This window comes from Phyllobates terribilis, unplaced genomic scaffold (assembly GCF_046119375.1).
Source record: "Phyllobates terribilis strain yellow unplaced genomic scaffold, ASM4611937v1 Scaffold_167__1_contigs__length_4167997, whole genome shotgun sequence".
NCBI lineage: Eukaryota > Metazoa > Chordata > Amphibia > Anura > Dendrobatidae > Phyllobates > Phyllobates terribilis.
In genome coordinates, this window is record NW_027362927.1 from 3,824,152 (window position 1) to 3,849,157 (window position 25,006).

At 42.4% G+C, this 25,006-nt stretch overlaps 1 protein-coding gene across 4 annotated transcripts in view; it reads left to right on the forward strand.

The window, feature by feature from the left end:
- The first annotated feature begins 9,402 nt into the window (after positions 1–9,402).
- The window catches only part of LOC141207915 (uncharacterized), a 30,023-nt gene continuing 14,419 nt past the window's right edge, over positions 9,403–25,006 (forward strand). The window contains exons 1-6 of one of the 4 annotated variants that reach the window (XM_073664479.1): positions 9,403–10,775; positions 18,119–18,326; positions 18,456–18,635; positions 18,719–18,842; positions 18,926–19,023; positions 19,222–19,312. In XM_073664479.1, coding sequence (XP_073520580.1) covers positions 18,249–18,326; positions 18,456–18,635; positions 18,719–18,842; positions 18,926–19,023; positions 19,222–19,312 — 571 coding nt within the window. In that variant the 5' untranslated portion in view covers positions 9,403–10,775; positions 18,119–18,248. The remainder of the gene's footprint in view (positions 10,776–18,118; positions 18,327–18,455; positions 18,636–18,718; positions 18,843–18,925; positions 19,024–19,221; positions 19,313–25,006) is intronic. The other 3 variants (XM_073664478.1, XM_073664480.1, XM_073664481.1) reach the window with 3 other exon arrangements.

Sequence of the window (25,006 nt, forward strand, 5' to 3'; positions counted from 1 at the left end):
ACCGCTGTAAACGTACTGACCCGAAGAATAAACCTGCCTTATCAATTTTACCATACGCGGAACAGAATAAAAAAAAACAAAAAAAACAATTCCTGAATTGTTGTTTTTTGTTTATTCTGCCTTCCAGAAATCAGAATAGAAAGCGATCAAAAAATGTCACGTGCCTGAAAATGGCACCAATAACAACGTCAACTCATCCCGCAAAAAACAAGCCGTCACATGACTGTCTGCCAAAATCTGGAAAAATTATAGCTCTCAAAATATGGCTATGCAAAAACTAGATTTTACAAAAAATGCGTCTTTTAGTGTGTGACAGCTGTCAGTCATAAAAACCCCATATGATTCTGGTATTGCTGTAATCACACCGACCAGAAGAATAAAGTCGTCTAATCACTTATACCGCATGAGGAACGGCGTAAAAAATAAACTCTCAGGTTAGGGTTGTGCTAGGGTTGGCCTAGAGTTAGGGCTGGGTTTGGGGTTAGGGTTGTGATGGGGTTGGGATTTTTTTCAAAAGTAAGAAAAAAAGATGACGATATGGCGACTAGTGTTGAGCGCAAGTGCTCGCTACTTGAGTTTGAATCGGGTGCTCTGGTATGCATTGAGTATCGTGGGTATTTGAGTGACATGCACGAGTCTCCGCCCCATATGCTTCGCGGCCAAAAAAACTTTGCGGGGATTGCCTGCCATGCACGAGCGATCCCCGCATGTTTTTTTTTGGGTGTCTAATAACCATGAAACATGCGGAGCAGGGACTCGAGCATGTCAATCGAGCACACGCTGTACATGGTGCATACCTGAGTACCCAATGGAAACTCAAGTAGCGAGCACTTGCGCTCAAGACTAATGACAACTTATTCAATATGATGACCAAATGTTAGAAAATTCTGTGTCGTACCTCTGGGTTCAAAATGTTCACTATACACCTTAATAAAATCCTTGAGGGGTATAGTTTCCAAAATGGGGTCACTTGTGGGGGAGTTCCACTGTTTAGGCACATCAGGGGCTCTCCAAACGCGACATGGTGTCCGCTAACAATTTGAGCTGACAATTTGTTAGCGGATACCATGTTGCATTTGGAGAGTCCCTGTGTGCCCAAACATTGGAGCTCCCCCACAAGTGACCCCATTTTGGAAACTATACCCCCCAAGGCACCTATCTAGATGCATAGTGAGCACTTGGAACCCCCAGGTGCTTCACAAATTGATTAGTAAAAATGAAAAAGTGAAAAAAAAAACATTTTTCATTTTTATGAATCAATTTGTGAAGCACCTGAGGGTTCCAAGTGCTCACTATGCATCTAGATAGGTGCCTTGTGGGGTCTAGTTTTCAAAATGGGGTCACTTGTGGTGGAGCTCCAATGTTTGGGCACACAGGGGCTCTCCAAACGCAACATGGTGTCCGCTAACAATTTGAGCTGACAATTTGTTAGCGGATACCATGTTGCATTTGAAGAGTCCCTGTGTGCCCAAACATTGGAGCTCCCCCACAAGTGACCCCATTTTGGAAACTAGACCCCCCAAGTCACCTATTTAGATGCATAGTGAGCACGTGGAACCCCCAGGTGCTTCACAAATTGATTCATAAAAATGAAAAAGTGTTTTTTTTTTTTTCACTTTTTCATTTTTACAAATCAATTTGTGAAGCACCAGGGGGTTCCAAGTGCTCACTATGCATCTAGATAGGTGCATTGGGGGGTCTAGTTTCCAAAATGGGGTCACTTGTGGGGGAGCTCCAATGTTTGGGCATACAGGGGCTCTCCAAACGCAACATGGTGTCCGCTAACAATTTGAGCCGATTTTCCATTCAATTTGTTAGTGGACACCATGTCGCGTTTGGAGAGCCCCTGTGTGCCTAAACATTGGAGCTCCCCCACAAGTGACCACATTTTGGAAACTAGACCCCCCAAGGCACCTATCTAGATGCATAGTGAGCACTTGGAACCCCCAGGTGCTTCACAAATTAATCCGTAAAAATGAAAAAGTGGAAAAAAAAACACTTTTTTATTTTTACGGATTAATTTGTGAAGCACCTGGGGGCTCCAAGTGCTCACTATGCATCTAGATAGGTGCCTTGTGGGGTCTAGTTTCCAAAATGGGGTCACTTGTGGGGGAGCTCCAATGTTTAGGCGCACAGGGGCTCTCCAAACGCGACATGGTGTCCGCTAACAAATTGAGCCGACAATTTGTTAGCGGATACCATGTTGCATTTGGAGAGTCCCTGTGTGCCCAAACATTGGAGCTCCCCCACAAGTGACCCCATTTTGGAAACTAGACCCCCCAAGTCACCTATCTAGATGCATAGTGAGCACTTGGAACCCCCAGGTGCTTCACAAATTGATTCATAAAAATGAAAAAGTGTTTTTTTTTTCACTTTTTCATTTTTACAAATCAATTTGTGAAGCACCTGGGGGTTCCAAGTGCGCACTATGCATCTAGATAGGTGCCTTGGGGGGTCTAGTTTCCAAAATGGGGTCACTTGTGGGGGAGCTCCAATGTTTGGGCACACAGGGTCTCTCCAAACGCAACATGGCGTCCGCTAATTATTCAAGCAAATTTTACAATCAAAAAGTCAAATGGCGCTCCTTCCGAGCCCTGCCGTGCGCCCAAACAGTGTTTTTTCCCCACATATGGGGTATCTGCGTGCCCAGGGGAAATTGCACAACAAATTTTGGGGTCTATTTTTTCTTGTTACCCCAGTGAAAATAAAAAAAATTGGGTCTAAAGTAACATTTTTGTGAAAAAAGTTAAATGTTCATTTTTTTCTTCCACATTCCAAAAATTCCTGTGAAGCACCTGAAGGGTTAATAAAGTTCTTGAATGTGGTTTTGAGCACCTTGAGGGGTGCAGTTTTTAGAATGGTGTCACTTTTTGGTATTTTCTGTCATAAAGACCTCTCAAAGTGACTTCAAATATGATGTGGTCCCTAAAAAAATGGTTTTGTAAATTTTGTTGGAAAAATGAGAAATCGCTGGTCAACTTTTAACCCTTATAGCTCCCTAACAAAAGAAAATTTTGGTTCCAAAATTGTGCTGATGTAAAATAGACATGTGGGAAATGTTATTTATTAACTCTTTTGTGTGACATATCTCTCTGATTTAAGGGCATAAAAATTCCAATTTTGAAAATTGCAAAATCTTCAAAATTTTTGCCAAATTTCTGTTTTTTTCACAAATAAACGCAAATGATATCGAAGAAATTTTACCACAATCATGAAGTACAATATGTCACGAAAAAACATTCTTAGAATCAGGGGGATCCGTTGAAGCGTTCCAGAGTAATTACCTCATAAAGTGACAGTGGTCAGAATTGTAAAAATTGGCCTGGTCATTAACGTGCAAACCACCCTCGGGGGTTAAGGGGTTAAGCACTTAGCATCGTCAACATACAACAGGTTCTTATGATCGGTCAAGACAGTCACCTTATCTGCTGGACCTCAAATTGACATTTCTCCAGTTTTGCAAATAAATGGTTGTCACGTAGAGCCTGAAGAAACTCTCTGACATGCTCGTGATGCTCCTCCAGAGTATGTGAATAAATCAATATGTCATACAGGTAAATCACCACAAGTCTACCCACTAGTGAGCAAAAAATATTATGATATTTTAAAAGACTGAAGGTGCATTGGTTAACCCAAATGGCATCACCAAATTTTCAAAATGGCACTGAGGCGTAATGAATGCGGTCTTCCATTCGTCACCCTGATGTATGTGTATAAGGTTATATGCCCCTCTCAAGTCAAGTTTGGAAAACCATTTAGCTCCAGATAATTGCTTAAACAGGTCCGGTATAAGGGGTAAATGATAGGAATTGTGAGCCGTGATTTTATTAATCTCTCTAAAATCCAAGTACGGATGCAACTCTCCATCCTTTTTTTAACAAGACAAACCCTCACGGCGAGGTGGATGGACGTATATGACACTTAGGGCAGAGACACACTGCCGTATAACTCGTGCGAGGATCGCATCGCACTGAATGGACTGGCCCGCACCTCTCCTGACCTGAACATGACAGCGTGATGTATTTCTATGTAGCTGTCAAGCTCAGGTCAGGAGAGGTGTCGGCCAGTACGAGATTTATGATGTGATCCTCGCAGGAGAAGTACGGCCGTCTGTCTCTGCCCTCAGCCGGACTCTTCTGAATATAGTCTTTCAAGGCCTCCCTCCCTGGAAGGGGTTAAACATACAATATTTCGGCCTTTTAGCTCCTGGTATGAAGTGGATGGCACAATCATATGCCGCCATATAGTAGACGTCGGGTAACTGGTGATAATCACCTCATGTGTCGTCTATTTGTCTCCAAGCAGGAAAATCCCACATTACATTCACACATAAAACTGTAGAAAAGGCGGCGCGGGGTAATTGTGCCCGTAGTGAGGGGCAAATAATGCCGGAAATGTCACTGACTGCGGAGACGTCTCCATGTAGCGTCTTCACTCCGGATATCACTGTACAGGAGCCGCACAGTTCACACTGTGCATTCACTGAGGCCCCTGATCATGTGACCCCTGACTCCTCCCCTCCTGTGACCTCATCACAGCTCCTGTGCGCACAGAGCAGCCATATATGTGGTGGCAGCTCTGCAGGTGGAGGTATGTGGAGACCCCATTACCGGGCGCAGGGGGCATTAACCCCTTCAGCACGGAGACTCTTTTGGGGTCTCTGTGTGGTGTGAACAGTGAGGTAACAGCTGTGGACAGAATGCGGCTTAGCTGGTTCCCGTCCACATTAGATCCATTCAGACGACTGCAGGATGAAGGACAGAAGCCCAGAGAAGTCCTCACACAACGCCATTATTCCTCTCCTAGCTCCAGCACAATAATGTAGATACTAGTGATGACATTTGGGGGATTTGCAGGAATATGTGGCAGATACTTGCTGGATCTTCTGCTTTCTGGACCGGTTCCACTTGTAAGTCTTATTAACCCTTTCACCCCAGATTCTGTTTCACCTTCCTTACAGGTCACTTTTTTCAATTCTGACCAGTGTGTGAAGAATTAAAGCAATGGCAAAGGGAAAAAATTAAAATGTTACTTTTTCCCACAAAAATGTTACTTTACCCCCAAATTTTGCATTTTCCAAAGGGTAACAGGAGAAAGTGCATCATACAATTTGTTGTGCAATTTTTCCTGAGTAAGCCGATATCCCATTTGTTGTAGGGAAACTTCTGTTTGGGTCTACAGCAGGGCTAGGAAGGGAAGGAGTCCACTTAACTTTTTGTATGCAAAAATGTCTGGACTCGAGAGCGTACCCCATGTCGGGTTTCCAGATCCCCTGATGTGCCTATACAGTGGCAACCCCCCACAAGGGACACCATTTTTGAAGCTAGACCCCTCAAGGAATTTATCTAGTTTTGTGGTGAGCACCTGGAACACACAGGTGCTTCACATAATGTTATAAAAAGCCGAAGACGAACAACTCCCATACACAAACTATAATAATTATGTTATTGAACATATATTAAAAAGACAACAATTAAAAACAAAACCAGAATTAAAAAAGGGAAATCTACTGCAAATGAACAAGTAACAGGTAAAAAAGTTTTACTTATAGTTTATGCCAGATGTGAAAATACATATATAGATCCATATGGAGAAATATCTAATAAACACTAACTATATGATTACTTCATACATATAAATATAAAGTGCATAGTGCATGTATGAGCACCACATATCTGTTAGTAGGGTCAGTTCATTTTTTAATGTCTCCCCCGAGTGGGACCATATGGAATCTTATGAAGACTCCAGAAATAAAGATATTTGGTCTCATTCAAAATCCATCACGGCTAGTTGCTAAGGTTATGCTATACAAATACAAAATTATTATTATTATTATTTATATAGCTCCATTGATTCCATGGTGCTGTACATAAGGAGGCGTTACATACAAAATACAGATATCACTTACAGTAAACAAACTAACAATGATAGACTGGTACGGAGGGAAGAGGACCCTGCCCTTGTGGGCTTACATTTTACTGGATGGTGGGGAAGGAGACAGTAGGTTGGGGGGATTGCAGTAGCTCCGGTGTTGTTGAGGTGGCAGCAAGCAAGGTCATGGCAGGCTGTAAGCTTGTTTAACCGGTTCCCGACCGCCCACTGTAGATAAACGTCGGCGCTTGCCGGGCTCTGTGCAGTGCCGACGTTTAAAAACGGTGGGTGGTCTCGCAGTGCTCAGGACCCCCAGGGTCCTGCAAGCACTGCGATTCCGGTGCAGAGCGTTAGCTCTGACAGGGTACATCATCGGGACCTGATTAGATCAGGTCCCAGTGATGTTAACCCTTTGCTGTCTTCTATATGCTGTGATCTATAGTGATCACGGCATATAGGAGACAGCAGGAAGAGAGGGGGTCGTCTTACTTACCTCCGAAGACCTCCGTTTCGTTTGAGGACCTGGGGTTGCTATGGCAGCTGGAGGTCACATGACCGCCTCCAGCTCTGCCATATATGGTGTCCTTCCTGTCTGACTTCAGCCTGTATGTAGCTGAAGTCAGACAGGAGACTCTGACTGAAACAGTCAGTGAAGATCTCATATAATGTAATATATGTGTATTACATTACATGAGATCAGTGATCAGAAAAATAAAAATTAATGTCCCATACAGGGACTAAGTAAAAATGTAAAAAAAATTAAAAAAAAAGTTTTTAAACTATTAAAAAAAAAAATCACAAAATAAATAAAAATAAATAAATAAAATATTAAACCAATAAATCCGTAAATTATTACAAAACCAAAAAAAGTACACATATTTGGTATCGCCGCGTCCGAAACAACCCGAGCTATAAAACTGTCACACTAATTAACTCCTTCTGTGCACACCGTAATAAAAATAAATAAAAATCGAAGCAAAAAAATATGCTTTTTCATCATATCGCCAAACAAAAAGTGGAAAAAAATGCGATCAAAAAGCAGAATAGAAATAAAAATGGTACCACTGAAAACGTCATCTTGTTCCGCAAAAAAAAGCCGCCATACAGCTACATCAGCCAAAAAATAAAAAAGTTATAGCGCTCAGAATAAAGCAATGCAAAAAAAATATTTTTTTTTCTATAAAATTGTTTTATTGTATAAAAGCGCCAAAACATGAAAAAAATACAGTAAGTGTAATATCGCTGTAAACGTACTGACCCGAAGAATAACGCTGCCTGATCACTTTTACCACACGCAGAACGGCATAAAAAAAAACTCAAAAAACAATTCCTGAAGTGTTTGTTTTTGTTAACTTTACCTCCCAAAAAACGGAATAGAAAGCGATCAAAAAATGTCACGTGCCCAAAAATGGTTCCAATAAAAATTTCAACTCGTCCCGCAAAAAACAAGCCATCACATGACTCTATCGGCCGAAATATGGAAAAATTATAGCTCTCAAAATATGGTGATGCAAAAACTAGATTTTGCAAAAAAAGCGTATTTTAGTGTGTGACAGCTGTCAGTCATAAAAACCCGATATAAATCTGGTATCTCTGTAATCGCACCGACCCGAAGAATAAAGTAATCTAATCAGTTATATCACACTAGGAACGGCATAAAAAATAAATAAAACAAATATTATTCACCTGCTACTGATTTGTTTATTATGTCTCCCAAAGATCCCAGTAAGGCTCTGCTCACATTTATCCTGTGCTCTGCGCTGAGCACTTACACCAGAGTTTCCGTGTAAATCTCTGAAATACGTGATTCAGCCAGAACCCATGATGGAAGATTCCCTGTAATGAGGCAGATATAGGCCACTCTGGATGCCGTCTAGCCTGGGATCCCACGGTGTCATTTGTTTTAGGCGTGCATAAAAGTGCGGTTGGCCACAGTTTTGTGCACTTCTGAAAAAAAGGACACCACTAAACAGAGGCCAGACGGAGTCCAGAGTAACTCTGCTGCCTCATTACAGTGAATGGATCCTGCAGGGGTTTCATCTGAATTACATCACTTGGAAAATTAGATGGAAACCCCGATGTAAGTGCTCAGCCTAGAGCGCCGGATAAATGTTACGTAAAATGTTCCCAATAAAAGCTTCAACTCAGTCCTCAAAAAAAGCTAGTCCCCACTCAGGTCCATCATCTGTTAAAAATATAAGGGACTTCCAAGTTACTGGTAGCAGAAAGGCTCTGGAAAAGCAAAATGGTCCTTGCCCCCCAAAAGAAATTCAGAAAATTTTGTGCTCCCAAATCCAAATGCCTATTCTACAATAATTTGTTCTCCAATTGTCAAATAGCGCTCCTTCCCCCTCAAATCTCACCGTATGGCTAAGTGGTACGATACAGCCACATATGGGGTATTGACACTTTTAGAAGAAATTGTGTGACACATTTTGGCACCATTTTTACCCATTACCCTGTGTGAAAATGTAAAATCTGAGGGTAAAACATTTTTTTGTGGTAAAAATATAATTATGCTTTTTTCACTGCCCAATGGTATAAATTTAAAAATTAAAAAATGCTCACTACTTCCCTAGATGAATTCCTTGAGAGGTGTAGTTTACAAAATGGGGTCACTTGTGGGGGTTTCTGCTGTTTTGGCATGTCAGCGACTCTTCAAATGTGACATGGTGTCTGCTGCCTATCCCAGCCAACATAGCGCTCCTTTCTCTTCCGAACCCTGCCGTACACCAAAGCAGTGGTTTTCCCCCACATATGGGGTATCGGCGTACTCAGGAGAAATTGCACAACAAATTTCATGGTGCAATTTATCCTGTTACCCTTATGATAATACAAAATTAGGGAATGAAAAACATTTTTTGAGGGAAAAATGTGAAAATTTTATTTTTACGGCTCAATATTATAAACTTCTGTGAAGCAGCTGGGGGTGCAAGGTGCTCACCACACATCTAGATAAGTTCCCTAAGGGGTCTAGTTTCCAAAATGGTGGCACTTGTGGGGGGTTTCCGCTGTTTAGGCACATTAGGGGCTCCCCAAATGTGACATGGCGTCTGCTAATTATTCAAACAAATTTTACATTCAAAAAGTCAAATGGCGCTCCTTCCCTTTCAAACCCTGCCATGTGCCCAAACAGTAATTTGCCTCCACATATGGGGTATCGGCGTGTTCAGGAGAAATTACACAACAAATTTCATGGTGCAATTTATCCTGTTACCCTTATGATAATACAAAATTAGGGAATGAAAAACATTTTTTGAGGGAAAAATGTGAAAATTTTATTTTTACGGCTCAATATTATAAACTTCTGTGAAGCAGCTGGGGGTGCAAGGTGCTCACCACACATCTAGATAAGTTCCCTAAGGGGTCTAGTTTCCAAAATGGTGGCACTTGTGGGGGGTTTCCACTGTTTAGGCACATTAGGGGCTCCCCAAATGTGACATGGCGTCCGCTAATTATTCAAACAAATTTTACATTCAAAAAGTCAAATGGCGCTCCTTCCCTTTCAAACCCTGCCATGTGCCCAAACAGTAATTTGCCTCCACATATGGGGTATCAGCGTGTTCAGGAGAAATTGCATAACAAATTTCATGGTGCAATTTATCCTATTACCCTTATGATAATGCAAAATTAAGGGATGAAAAACGGTTTTGTGGGAAAAATGTGAAAATTTTATTTTTACAGCTCAATATTATAAACTTCTGTGAAGCACCTTGGGGTTCAAGGTGCTCACCACACATCTAGATAAGTTCCCTAAGGGGTCTAGTTTCCAAAATGGTGTCACTTGTGGGGGGTTTCCACTGTTTAGGCACATCAGGAGCTCTCCAAACGCAACATGGCGTCCGCTAATTATTCAGACAAATTTTACATTCAAAAAGTCTAATGGCGCTCCTTCCCTTCCGAACCCTGCCGTGCACCCAAACAGTGGTTTTCCCTCACATATGGGGTATCAGCACGCTCAAGAGAAATTGCACAAAAAAATTTGGGGTCCATTTTTTCATGTTACCCCTGTAAAAATAAAAAAATTGGGTCTAAAGTAACATTTTTGTGAAAAAAGTTAAATGTTAATTTTTTTCTTCCACATTCCAAAAATTCCTGTGAATCACCTGAAGGGTTAATAAAGTTCTTGAATGTGGTTTTGAGCACCTTGAGGGGTGCAGTTTTTAGAATGGTGTCACTTTTGGGTATTTTCTGTCATAAAGACCCCTCAAAGTGACTTCAAATGTGATGTGGTCCCTAAAAAAATGGTTTTGTAAATTTTGTTGGAAAAATGAGAAATCGCTGGTCAACTTTTAACCCTTATAGCTCCCTAACAAAAAAAAATTTGGGTTCCAAAATTGTGCTGATGTAAAGTAGACATGTGGGAAATGTTATTTATTAACTATTTTGTGTGACATATCTCTCTGATTTAAGGGCATGAAAATTCAAAGTTTGAAAATTGCAAAATTTTCAAAATTTTCGCCAAATTTCCGATTTTTTCACAAATAAACGCAAGTGATATCGAAGAAATTTTACCACTATCATGAAGTACAATATGTCACGAAAAAACAGTCTCAGAATCAGGGGAATACGTTGAAGCGTTCCAGGGTAATTACTTCATAAACTGGCAGTGGTCAGAATTGAAAAAATTGGCCCGGTCACGAAGGCAAAAACAGGCTCTGGCGCGAAGTGGTTAAAGAGATGTATTTTCAGGTTCCATCTGAAGGATAAAAGTATGGTGGATAATCGGACGTGTTGAGGCACAGAATTTCATAGGATGAGGGATATTCGGACGAAATCTTGGAGGCGATTAACCTCCACCTCTAGAGCCGCCACCACATATATGGTTGGTAGAGACTAAATCCAAGTCGACAAAATACAACTAGTGCTGTGATAGGGTAACAAGAGGTACACAATGTATTCAGGTATATTAATAACTCCTACAGAGCCATCTATAATTGTTTAGCACAGGCTTTTGCAGAGTCTTTGTACTACCAGTAACGTGGAAGCCCCATATATTTCCATTGACAGAAGACGCACCTGAGCGGGGACTTGCATTTTTTGTAGATTGAATTGAAGCATTTTTTGAAAACATTTTACATAACATTTTCGATCACATTTATCCTGCGCTCTACGCTGAGCACTTACATTGGGGTTTCCATCTACAGTGGGGGAAATAATTATTTGATCCCTTGCTGTTTTTGCAAGTTTGCCCACTGACAAAGACATGAACAGTCTATAATTTTAAGGGTAGGTTAATTTTAACATTAAGAAATGGAATATACAAAAAAATCAAGAAAATCACATTGTATAAATTAGATATTTTTTTGCATTTGGCAGTGAGAAATAAGTATTTGATCCCTCTGGCAAACAACACTTAATACTTGGTGAAAAACCCTTGTTGGCAAGCACAGCAGTCAGACGTTGTTTGTAGTTGATGATGAGGTTTGCGCACATGTCAGGAGGAATTTTGGTCCACTCCTCTTTGCAGGTCATCTCTAAATCATTAAGATTTTGAGGCTGTTGCTTGGCAACTCAGAGCTTCAACTCCCTCCATAAGTTTTCTATGGGACATGAACCCATCTATCTTCCTTTCAGTAAGGTGAAGTCATCTTGTCTCCTTTGCAGAAAAGCACCCTCAAACTATAATGTTTCCCCCACCATGCTTCACGGTTGGGACGATGTTCTTAGGGTTTTACTCATTCTTCTTCTTCCTCCAAACATGGCGAGTTGAGTTAATACCAAAGAGCTCAATTTTTGTCTCATCTGACCATAGCACCTTATCCCAATAACTCACAGAATCATCCAGGTGTTCATTGACAAAATTCAGACAAGCCTGCACATGTGCCTTGCTGAGCAGGGGGACCTTGAGGGCACTGCAGGATTTTAAACCTTTAAGGTGTAATCTGTTACAAATGGTTTTCTTGGTGACTGTAGTCCCAGGTGCCTTGAGATCATTAACAAGTTCCAGCTCGTGTAGTGTATAGCCTGATCTCTCACCTTCCTCATGATCAAGGATACCCCACGAGGTGAGATTTTGCATGGTGCCCCAGATCGATGTCGATTGACAGTCATTTTGTATTTCTTACATTGTCTTACTATTGCACCAACAGTTGTCTCGTTCTCACCCAGCGTCTTACTTATGGTTTTGTAGCCCATTCCAGCTTTGTGCAGGTCTATAATCTTGTCCCTGACATCCTCAGAAAGCTCTTTGGTCTTGCCCATTTTGTAGAGGTTAGAGTCTGACTGATTAATTAAGTCTGTGGATAGTAGTCTTTTTCAGGTGACTATATAAGACAGCTGTCTTTAATGCAGGTAATGAGTTGATTAGGAGCGTCTAACTGGTCTGTAGGAATCAGAACTCATAATGGTTTGTAGGAGATCAAATACTTATTTCTCACTGCAAAATGCAAATAAATTTATCTAATTTATACAATGTGATTTTCTTGGATTTTTTATGGATATTCTATCTCTCAATGTTAAAATTAACCTACCCTTAAAATTATAGACTGTTCATGTCTTTGTCAGTGGGCAAGCTTACAAAAACAGCAAGGGATCAAATAATTATTTCCCCCCACTGTAAATCTCTGAGTGACATGATTCAGATAAAACCCATTCACTATAATGAGGCAGCAGAGTTACTGTGGACTCCATCTCGTCTGTGTTTAGCGTTGTCTTTTTTTCAGAAGTACACAAAACTTTGGTCTATTGCGCTTTTATGCACGCTTAAAAATATGGACACTGCCAAATCATAGGACAGACTTGAGTCCACAGTGTCTTAATCTGCCCTATTATAGGGAATCTTCCACCGGGGGTTCCATCTGAATCACATATTTCAGAGATCTACACGGAAACCCTGATGTAAGCGCTCAGCGTAGAGCGCAGGATAAATGTGCGCCAAGCCTTATTGCGATCTTTGGGAGGAAGAATGAACAAATCAACAGCAGGTGAAGAATAGTTTTTATTTACTTTTTATGCCATTCCTCATGTGGTATAAATGATTAGACGACTTTATTCTATGGGTCGGTGCGATTACAGCGATACCAGATTTATATTGTTTTTTATGTTTGGCTGCTGTCACACACTAAAAGATCCTTTTTTTTTTTTAGAGCTATAATTTTTCATTATCTCTGCCTACAGAGTCATTTAAGGGCTTGCTTTTTGCGGGACGAGTTGATGTTTTTATTGGTACCATTTTCGGGCACATAACATTTTTTGATCGCTTTCTATTCCGATTTTTGGGAGGCAGAATGAACAAAAACAAGCAATTGTTTGGATTTTTTTATCTTGTTCCGTGTGTGCTAAAAGGCAGCTTTATTCTTCTGTTCAGTATGATTACAGCGATACTACAATTATATCATTTTTATGTTTTGGCGCTTTTACACAATAATAACAATTTTATAGAAAATTAATCATTTTTGCATCGCTATATTTTGACAGCTATATTTTTTTTCTTCTCTGCTGACGGAGCTGTATTACAGCTTGCTTTTTGCGTGACAAGATGATGTTTTTTGTGATACAATTTTAATTTAAATTTAACTTTTTGATGGTGTTTTATTTCACTTTTTTGGCGGCTTCATGAAAAACCATAGTTTTTTGCCACCTTTTTTATTTTTTACACTGTTCACTGAAGGGGTTAACTAGTGTGACAGTTTTATAGATCAGATCGTTCTGGACGCGGTATTTGAGTACCAGGGGGTGACAGTACGAGAGACATAACCAGTCCGTGATGAAAGCACTGGAATTCTGCCTGATCAAAAATTTATTTTTATTCAATAAGGAGTACTTCCACCAGCTCAGTGGCACCGCGATAGGCAGTCCGTGTGCACCATCGTATGCCAACCTGCTCCTGGGCTAGTGGGAGGAAACTATTGTTTTTGGTGACACTTCGCAGTGCCCTGAGGAGAGTATTATCATGTGGCTCCGCTACATTGATGATATCTTTGTCATCTGGAAGGGCACTGAGGAGACGTTCAAGGATTTTGTCAAGAAACTCAATGTCAACAATATTGGGTTACATTTTATGTATGAGTTGAATTCATCTAGCCTGGCCTTTTTGGACATTAAAATTGAGATCAATTCCAAGGGTGAAATTATCACTAAGACCCTTAGGAAAGAAGCGGCCACAAATTCCCTCCTGAAGTGGGAGAGCAACCATCCGGCGCCCCTCAGGAGGGAAATCCCCAAGAGACAATATTTAAGAATGCACCAGAATTGCTCTACCTTGCGGTCCTTCAAGAAGCAGGCAGATGACCTCAAGATAAGGTTTAAAGACAGAGGTTACCCCGAAATAGCCTTGAGGGAGGCATACAACGAGGCCTTAAAAAACCCGATCAAAGTGAAACTACACGATTCGTCATGAGATATTGCAATAGAGAGGAGGAGATTAGATCAATCCTCCAAAGGAGCATTAAAGATGGACACAGACATGGATAATGAGATCACACCTTACCCACAAATCACATACCGAAAAGGTAAATCTTTGAGGGATAGACTAGTGCGTAGCCAGTATCAGCTGAGAACCACCCCAACTTGGTTGGACAGAGGAATCAAAGGGTGTTTCACATGTGGGGTAAGATGTAAGATGTGTGAATCGATCCAGTCAGGCAGAGTTCAGAAGCAATGTTACTGGTATCAGGTACTCCATTCGGCACTTCATAAATTGTCGCACTAAGGGCATCATCTATAACGGCACATGTGAGTGTGTGGTGGCGTATGTTGAAAAACAAGAAGAGAATTTCGTAGGAAGGTGGGGAAACATATACGAGATATATGGAATAAAAGAGACACACTGGTCGCTAATCACATCAACCTACTGCATCACGGGGATGTAAGGAAGATCCTATTTATGGGGGTCGAGAAAATTACATCTCCCGTGAAAGGAGGTAACTGGGATAGGTCGATTTTACAGAGGTAGACCCGTTGGATTTTCAACCTCAGAACGGTACACCCGAATGGCCTGAATAAGCAAATGTCCTTAACTCCTTTCTTTGAAATAGAGGTGTCATAGGGACATATAGTCAGGGACCGCCGCCGATGAGTGGGGGCGCCATTGCGCAGGACAGGGTGCCAACCTCCACGTTAGGTAGGTGTGCTGATAGAGAGGGAAACGCTAGGGCATTTATAGATCTTTTCCACCTATTCTTTGGCTGTTTGGTTTGGTAGGGCAGTTCTGTATTGACTAGACACACCTGCCCACACTGTAACAAAACCCTCACTGGCGACAAAAGTCGCTGATGGATAGCACTCTCTTTGATGTCTCCAACATCGTTGACAGCCATCATTTCTGCTCAGCATGAATCGATTTTAACCAATGAACAGCACTGAAGTCCACTGTTCCCTCGTCCAGCGTAGATGCTACCTGGTCCATGCAAGTCGATGACGCCTGTGCCTGGTGGTGTGGTCAGGTACCCTAGCAGACCACACTGATGTAAACTGTTTCGAATGGTCTGACATGACACTTGGGTGCCTCTCACCTCCCTTAAATGTGCCTGCAGTTGTGTGGCGTTCATCATCCAGTTCCGAAAGGCATTGTTCACAATGAAGCAGTCATCAGTGTGGAGTGTGGCCAAAGAATGTCCACTTCTCTGCCTTTCTGTGACTTTTCCACTCTCTCTGTATCTCTATTGCAACCTGCTGATGATGACACTCTGTGACACTCAAAGCTCAGTGACCACTTTCATCTAAAAACATCCTGCTTCAATTCTAACGCCTAAATTTTTTGGGCGATTCATGGATCAAACACTTGTTGTGAATTTTGCCATTAAGCTCCTTGTTAGAGAACAGCAAGTTGTGCAAAAAGTTCTGTAGGGTTTCTACTCACTCAGCTGCGGTTGAGGAAAGCACCAGTTTCATTAAAATGTCCAGGCTAGTTTATTAGAACTTCATAAACCACTCAGCATAAGCTAACAAAAAGACGCCCTTTTCCGACACAGTGAAAAACAGAAAGTAAATAGTTCAGACAGTGCTGTGGGTTCGCCTACTCGGGTCAGTGTCCTTTAGCAAACAGCCTGGAGGTCTCCACAGTTCCAGTCACAGACACTGAATGAGACACTTGGTCTTCATTTTATCTGCCACACCCCCAGCTGGGACTATGTGAGCCCCACTCTTTGACTGCTCGTAAATTCGGCCCTGATATGCCCTATTAACCCTCAGCACTATCTGTCCTTGAGTCTGCTTTCCAAGGCTTACATCACCAAAGCTACCAACCTCGATGATATATATCTCCCCTCAAGCACCTGTGTTACATGCACGCCGCCTAAGCTCAGATAGGGGCGAGACCGATTAAATGAATTCGTTGGAATTCTGGGGGAACAGTTATTCCGGGCGACCATAGGCTGCAGCTTCTCTGAGGCACAGGACAGATTAAATTGCTGACCAGACACATTTGAAAGAGTCCTCATAAACGGTAGAACAGTAACATTTAATGAGGCATGGCCAATGCAATGTACATGTCTCTTTGAGCAACAGGCTCCAGTAATAACAGTACAGTCTCCTTTGCAGCACAGCAGTACACAGTCTATTATCCTGTAGCACAGTACAGCACAGTTTAAATGCATACACAACCACAGGCTTTTCCTTCACAAGGACTCAATTGTACACAGCATTCTTTATCCTGCATGGAGCAGGGGGGGGGGGGGTTTGATGAGGGAGACGATCCCTATGACAGGATTCCTTCCAGTCCTTATCTTCCTGGTCGACAATACTCCACACTGTTAGCTCAGGGAGTCTATCTGACCTGTGTTTAGCTTCCCTCCTGACCTGAATTCTGTTTTCTTGCCTTCTGTGAGATACAGATACAGATACAGATCATAAGCCACCTTTCTCTTTGGCTCTGGACAGACAGTAAACAACTTCCCCATAATCCCCCTGGGGCTCTGCTAAAACACTCCCCTTCTCCTGTGACTGTGTTAACCCCTCTAGTTGCTGGATGCTTCTGGAGCACAACACTTCCTGTCTCCTGTGATTCTGTTACTTCTAATAGTTGCTGAATGCTTTTAAAGCAACAGCACTACTTCTGCACGTCACACCTGTCCGGCGGCCATCTTACAGTACTGAAACATTGAACAGTTGGACATGTGTATCAAAACATTAAGAGATGGTCACATTAAAGAGGTTATCCACTGCAATGTGTAGTTGTCAGATGGATTTAAACCTAGGAAATAAGGCTTTCTTCAAATACCTTGTGTTTCCAAATGTGCCTGTGAGCGGCGCTATCGTTGTCCTCTTAGCACCATCATGTGACCCCCGGCTGCAGTTGCCTCTGATGTCTGGTGACTTCACGTCAAGTTCCGGAATTGATTGACTGGGCTGTGGGCAGCGTTTCACCACATGTCACAGCCCAGCATCGTGTGCGCTCTCTCTTCACTGCTTTCATTAACAGAGTGCCGCAAGCCCACGAGATGCTGGGCTATGAAGTGATGAAACTTCGCCCACAGCCCAGTCAATCATTGAGACTGGGACATCGGTGATGTCGGGTCAACTTCCAGTTCTGGGAGTTTCCATTTTTGCCCAATCTCTTTCTTATGGTGGAGTCATGAACATTGACCTTAACTGAGGCAAGTGAGGTCTGTAGTTTTTTGGATGTTGTTGTGGGGTCTTTTGTGAGCTCTTGGATGAGTCGTCGCTGCACTCTTGGGGTAATTTTGATCGGCAGGCCACTACTGGGAACATTCACCACTGTTCCATGTTTTTTGCTATTTGTGAATAATGGCTCTCACTGTGGTTCGCTGGCGTGTCAAAGCTTTAGAAATGGCTTTATAACCTTTTCCAGACTGACAGATCCCAATTACTTTGTTTCTCATTTGTTCCTGAATTTCTTTGGATCGCAGCATGATGGCTAGCTTTTGAGGATCTTTTAGTCTACTTTACTTTTTTAGGCAGGTTCTATTTAAGTGATTCCTTGATTGAGAACAAGTGTGGCAGTAATCAGGCCTCTATATGGCTAGCGAAATTGAACTCCGCTTCCCAAAGATTAATGGGGAGTTGGGGGGGCAATCACTTTTTCACACAGGGCTCTGTAGGTTTGGATTTCTTTTTCCCTTAATAATAAAGACCTTCATTTAAAAACTGCATTTTGTGTTTACTTGTGTTATCTTTGTCTAATATTTAAATTTCTTTTGTGATCTGAAACATTTAAGTGTGAAAGAATAAGAAATCAGGAAAGGGGCGAACACTTTTTCACACCACTGTTGGTTTTATTAGTAGATGTAAAGGAATCTAAATACTGTACAATAATCTCTTCATGTGTTCCCCTTATTATTCCCAGTAACTGTATTACACAGGATTTTTATGATGTTACATCGGCTCATCATCTTCTCATTCTGGTCTCTACAATATCGGATCCTCTTAGTGAATATCTTCTATATAAGAGAATTTTCCTGAATTACGCATCAAAGATGGATATGGACAGAGACAAGATGGCTGAGAAAATATTACACCTCACCCTAGAGATCCTCTTCCGGCTTACTGGAGAGGTGAGAGATTCTGATGACGTCACATTACATCATTCTTATCTATGGGAATAACAGATGGACAGAACTGGAGAGGTGAGGACTCTGGAAATGTCTGTAGTGAGATTTATTAATGTGTCTCTCTATAACCAGAATTACACAGTAGTGAAGAAGACCTCCAGAGAGCGCTGTCAGGACCCTGTGTCTGAGGGATGGGGAAGATCCCTGAGCCCAATCACAGAGCCTCCACCTCACCCCCTGATACATGAGGACATCAATGACCAGAAGATCCTAGAACTCACCTACAAGATGATTGAGCTGCTGACTGGAGAGGTGACACTGCTGGGAATGCTGGGACATTATACAGTAACGCTATGAAGGGATCGGGGGGATGACGGTATCATTGTATGTGTCAGGTTCCTATAAGGTGTCAGGATGTCGCTGTTTATTTCTCCATGGTGGAGTGGGAGTATTTAGAAGGACACAAAGATCTGTACAAAGACGTCATGATGGAGGTTCCCCAGCCCCTCACATCACCAGGTAATAGACAGGACTGAATACACACGGCCTATAATTATCTGTATGTAAAGAATGAATTCAGTCCCTGTATGTGTTTCCTCCAGATCTATCCAGTGAGAGGACAACACCAGAGAGATGTCCCCATCCTCTTCTTCCACAGGACTGTAAACAAGAAGATCCCAATGTTCCTCAGGATCATCAGGTAGATGGAGAGAAGGTGTCATGTGCTCTCCCCTATGATGTGTAGACGGTTGTGAAGGTCTTGTGCTCAGTCTTGTTTTATCCACCAGTATTATATGTTTTATACTTGTGTAATGAGAACGGTGGAGATGGCAGGATTAGAGCTGATCATAGATGTGACTTCTCCATCTGTCTGTGACTTTTATAATATTTGTTTCAGGGTGAAGATCTGACCCATATTGATACTACAGAGACATATGTGAGGGGTGATGAGTGGTGTAAAGAGGAGATTCCTACATATGACTACCCAGGTGAGTAGTAACCACTAAATGCAGAGAAGTCACAGATTCTTCTCAGTCACCGGCTGTGGCTGCTTTATCAGTGGTGTAGTCCGGCCGTATCACAATCGTGTGATCACCATTTTGCCTCTAGACCACAACATTCTCTTCCACCCAAAACTGTTTGAATGGCTTTGAACATTGAAAGACCTTTTCCATAGAACTTACAACCTGGAGGATCCACCTACCCCCTGGGATTAGGAGATGCTGACCGTTACCTGCCCAGATCTGTGAACTACAAAGTAAAATGACAGCGTATGTAGAATGTGCTGACAAGTGAGAAAATCACTTGAAGAAAAATATTATGATGGGCCTGTAAGAGAAAGCGGAGGGTAATGATGCTGTTGGCTTCCTAGATCCCTGATATCTTATTGGATGAATCTACCTTCTCTCCCTTCTGTGCTGCTGAATGTGCTCATATGGTCCCTACAAGACCAGGTCCAGTCTCCCTGACCTAACTTAACTTTTATGATTGAAAATATTAAATGTGCAGTGAGGGCCAAGTGTGAATTTCTGTACAATAACAGCTGATTTACCCTTAATCCTGACTTTTCAATTTCTTTTAAAACCGACTAACTTCAAACCAGATTGTGATAAACTATACAGAAAACATTACACCTGTGCCATGATATATCTCTAAGCTGTGCGTGGCTGATGGCTGTAATATACATTTATTCACGTCTGCAGGAGATGTGTGGCCATGGCTTGAGCCCTGGTTTCATGGATTTGTTGAGGGAGGGCAATAACCCTTCACGGTTGACCAAGTGAGTGTCAAATTATTATGTTGATTGCAATCCACAGAAAACCATACGAAAACAATGTTCTGTATTGGGAGGATTCAAAGAATCTCTGATCCCGTTTATTTTGCTTAGCATTTTATATTGTTTTGAGCATATCAATAGCCAATCACCTACAGTCATACTACAGTACTACAGGCTGACCAATGTTAGTACAATTATTACGGAAACACATATATGGTCATATTAGTTCGAAGCACGATGGAATTTTACAAGGTCAATCCTGGCCTAAACTAGTTAGATAACAGGAGCGGAATGTCTGACAAAATACAAAATGTTATTGTGAGAAAAATTAGTGTGGGAAAGATGAGGCGAGAGAAAAGAAGGAAAGAATGTATGTTATGCAAGGAGTGATAATAAATGATTTTAAAACAAGCAGACAAAATGGAGTTGCTATAGCATGAATATCAATATGTCCTTTACATTTTCCCCCCTAAAAATTATGTTATTATCCACATTAGAGGTGCTTTCCCAGGGTCATGCTTTGAGCCTGAGGGACATTGGTCTTCACTCAATTAGTGCCCTTGTTACCAATCGAGGCTATCGCGGCATGTCCATCCCCCCTTGTTGGTTGATATAATCATAAAGCTCTGATCTTCAGACGTGAGGTTGGTCGGGGCGTGCGGGTGAAGGTCATCATTCCCTTGCCGTCCAGGTCCTCAATGCTGGTCACATCTGGGAGGTCCGTGTACAGTAGCACTGGATGTCTGTTAACAGCGTTCTCCTTGCTCTCTGATGACTGGCAGGTTTTCCTCATGCAAAATGGGATACAATAAAAGACTAGTTTTAGTAAGACATATATTAACAAGATGCAAGCAGCAATATGCAACACTCCTTGTAATATTCCAACAATCCATCCACCAATCCCTTTAAACCAATTAGCAGGATTTAAAAAGGAGAACATATCAGACCACCAACTGTCTTTGGTCAATTCGTTATGTTTGTTATATTCTTCCCTGAGTTTCCTAATGTCTTCCATTTTAGTCTTTAACCGTATGGTAGAGCCGGGGTCAATATAGTGACAACAGGCTGGGCCTATAACCTGACACATCCCTCCTTGAGCTGCTGTCAAATAGTCCAGCACTAAAGTATGTTGATTAGCCTCTATAATAAGTTGATTCTGCACCTCAACAGTAGTATTAATTACTTCCAGCACACTCCAAATCTGGTCATCTAAGTAGTCAGTGACTTCCACTAATTTGTCCCACATTTGTGTTACTATAGGGTAGAGGAAGACAGTACTGGCTATCTTATTGGGCATACTCATTTGTACTAAATGAGGTCTTACTGATGGGCGTGGAGTGTTGTCCTTGGCACATTTATAGATGGTATGAAGAGGGATGGTTCTCATATCTACTTTACTATGGGGAATAAGATAAGTGGCTGGAGTAAGCCGGGCCAACGTACAAGTCCCCCCTACTCTGACTAGGAGCCATTTATACGCATTATTCCCACAGACCCAATTTGTGGCTGATGGCAGATCCCATAAAGCAGAGTGCAGTAATACTAATTTATGTACCAAATCGATAAAAACTGTGTTATTTGATAACATACACCATGAAGGCATTTGTCCCAGGGGGCTACAGTATCCAATATCCGGATTGCCACATGTTGGATCACTAGGCTTATATTCAGAAGATTCATTGCAAGGGATGTTACCAGATATTTTATAACATGTATCATTGGTACCTTTTATAAACAGATTTGCATGTACCCATGAGTGATTATGAATGTATCTTTCCAACAATGACGGTTTAAAAGCATCTGCCGTACTAGGAGTAGCATTAAAACTGATTTGTAGACCTTCAGTTGGTATGAAGCCTAAATTAGTCAAGGAAGACTTGTTTCTGGGCACCCATTTGTTTCCTTTAAGGGCAAGACATTGTAGGTGTCTACTGGTGGCAGTAAGATTTCCTTGCCACCAGGGGAGATACAGTGGTGTTCCATAATCTACTAAACTTAGTAGCGTTATTAGCAAGGGCGCCGCTACAATTGGGCCAGTTTAGTATTTCTTCCAGAGTGACTGGGACCGCAAGAAAAGGCATACTAGTGGCTGAAACTGGTGAGTGAGTACATATCCAACAGTCACTGATCGGGTTGTTCTCTAATTGACTCAATTCTTGTACCAAAATCTGGTGGTGAGTAATGAACTTGTTATTAAAAGGGTCAGTACTCTGTTGTAGGCTATTCCAGGTATTGATTAATCTAACCATACATATTATCATAAAACATCTCAGGATGGTTGACGTTTGCAATGTGAAGCATGGATCCATGTTGACCTCCCTTCAAGTTTTACTTCTGTTGGGGTTGTAAGGAGCACTTGGTATGGTCCGTCATACAATGGTTCTAGTCTGTGTTTCCGTACATGCCTCTTCACATACACATTATCTCCGGACTTGAGGGTTATGATAACCTTCTGCATCAGCTGGATCTGGAATAGAAGATGATACTAACGCATGGGTGTTAGTTAAGGCTTTGGCAAGCTGAATCACATATTGCACAACATGATCTGTTTCTTCTGATAATTGTTGTGGGGTAAATCAAGCTATAGCTGGTTGTGACCCAAATAGTATCTCATAGGGTGACAGTTTGTTTCCCTATGGGGGTGGTGCGTATGTGGTATAGTGCAATGGGAAGGAGTTCAGGCCACTGGGCCGTATCCTCCTGCATCATTTTGGTCAATTGCCTTTTCAGTGTGCTATTCAATCTCTCCACCTTGCTGCTTGACTGAGGATGGTAAAGAGTATGCAGCGCCACTGTTGATCCGATCATGGTAAGTATTTCTTGATATGCGCATGAGGAAAAGGCTGGTCCCTGATCACTTTCGATAACTTCTGCGACTCCATACCGGCAAACATCTTCAGAGACCAGCTTCTTGGCAGTCATGTTTGGAACGGCGAATGCTTCTGGCCAGCTGGAAAACATATCCACTACCACTAAGCAGTATTCATATCGTCCTGCTTTAGGGAGAGTGATATGATCAACTTGCAATCGTTGGAACGGATACTCTGGTTTAGCAATGTGTTTTGTCGGTACATTCTGTAATCTGCCTGGGTTGCAGCTTTGGCATATTGAGCAACCTTTCTTTTGTGCGCTCAACACGGTGGAAATTCCTGGGGCCCAATAGAGTTTCTGTACCAGTAGCAAAGCTTGATTCTTCCCTCGATGCACCGGTCCATGGGCCCAGGCTGCAACGGCCTGATATAGGAGTCGAGGCAAACAATACAGTTGTCCCTTTTTCCATAGCCCATCTATCAGTTTAGCACCCGCCTCCTTCCATGACTGGCGTTCTTCTTTAGAGACTTTTTGCTATGTGCAGCGTAGCTTTGTGATTGGAGGGACCGGTTGATGATTTTCTGCAGGTTGATCCTGGGTTGGCACGGAATTTAGCTGTTTGGTTTGCTGCCGCGTAACAGCCATGGACATGGATGTTGGAAGAAGAGCTGCTTGCATAGCATGGAGATCAGCAAGTGCATTACCTCTTGCTTCAGGGGCATCTGGTCGGGTATGAGCTTTTAACTTTACAACAGCCAACTGTCTTGGTAGCTGTACCGCTTCCATCAATTGTCTGACGCTTTCAGCATTTTTCACAGGAGAACCTGCAGTCGTGACAAAGCCTCTCCTTGCCCAGATCTCCCCAAAGTCGTGTGCAATCCCGAAGGCGTATCTCGAGTAAGTAAATATATTCACACGTTTTCCTTCAGCCTGTTGACAAGCAGCAATCAGAGCTTTGAGCTCTGCTTCCTGTGCTGACATACTGGGAGGTAAGGCTGCAGGCTCTACCAATGTATCTTCAGTTGTGACAGCATATCCAGTATGAAACCTGCCAGAGGTGTCAGCATATCTGGATCCATCCGTATATAACGTAAGTCCTGGGTCATCAAAGGGTACTTCCCCCACTAAAACAAGTGGAGTTGACTCCGCAGTAATTTGTTCCAGACAATCATGTGGTGGAGCATCTTTCCCCTCTCCTTCAGGTGCTGGTAGCAGGGTGGCCGGGTTGATGGTGGTGCACCAATGTAATTTCACATTTTCTGTCAAAATCAACGTACACTGCACCCGTAGGTGTCTCAGTGTGCACCGATGTTTAGGTTGCTGTAAACCCAAAACAGCCGCAATATTGTGTGGAGCATAAATGTGAGTCTCATGTCCAAGGATGATGTCCGCCATTTTTTCAAGTAACTGCTGTGTGGCGTGAACCGCTCGTAGACAGCTGGGGGAGGCCCTGGCTACCGGGTCCAGAAGCGCTGAGTAATAACCGACCGGGCGCTGCTTTGTATAGTGTCTCTGCGTGAGTACTCCGGCTGCATGCCCTCCTGTCACGGAGACATACAAATGGAAAGGTTGAACATAATCCGGGTTTCCAAGGGCAGTGGCTGTCATTATCCTTGATTTTAGTTGCTCAAAGGCTTGTTGCAGCAGTTCTTGGTGGTCCTTGTTGTTTACACCAGCCAGAGTGTTTTCTTTTAATGCATCATATAGGGGTTCCATCAGACGTGAAGCGCCTGGGATCCATTGTCTGCAATATGTACATAGTCCGAGGAACCATTGCAGCTCTATGGGATCTTTTGGGAATGGTAGTAGGTAGATGGTCTTTCTTTCTTCTGTGAGATGTCTGGCACCCTGAGTAAGGCAGTGGCCTAAGAAAACCACTTGACCGAGGCAAAACTGAAGTTTCGAGGCTGAGACTCGACAATTCAGTTTTGCTAGATGCTTGAGGAGGCTAACACTGGCCCTGATGGACACTTGCTCCGTGGGGGCACACAAAAGAAGATCATCAACGTATTGTAATAGTACTACCTCAGAGTTGTCCAGCTGCCACGGCAGCAGACAGCTAGACATGTTCTTTGCAAACTGATTAGGGCTATTC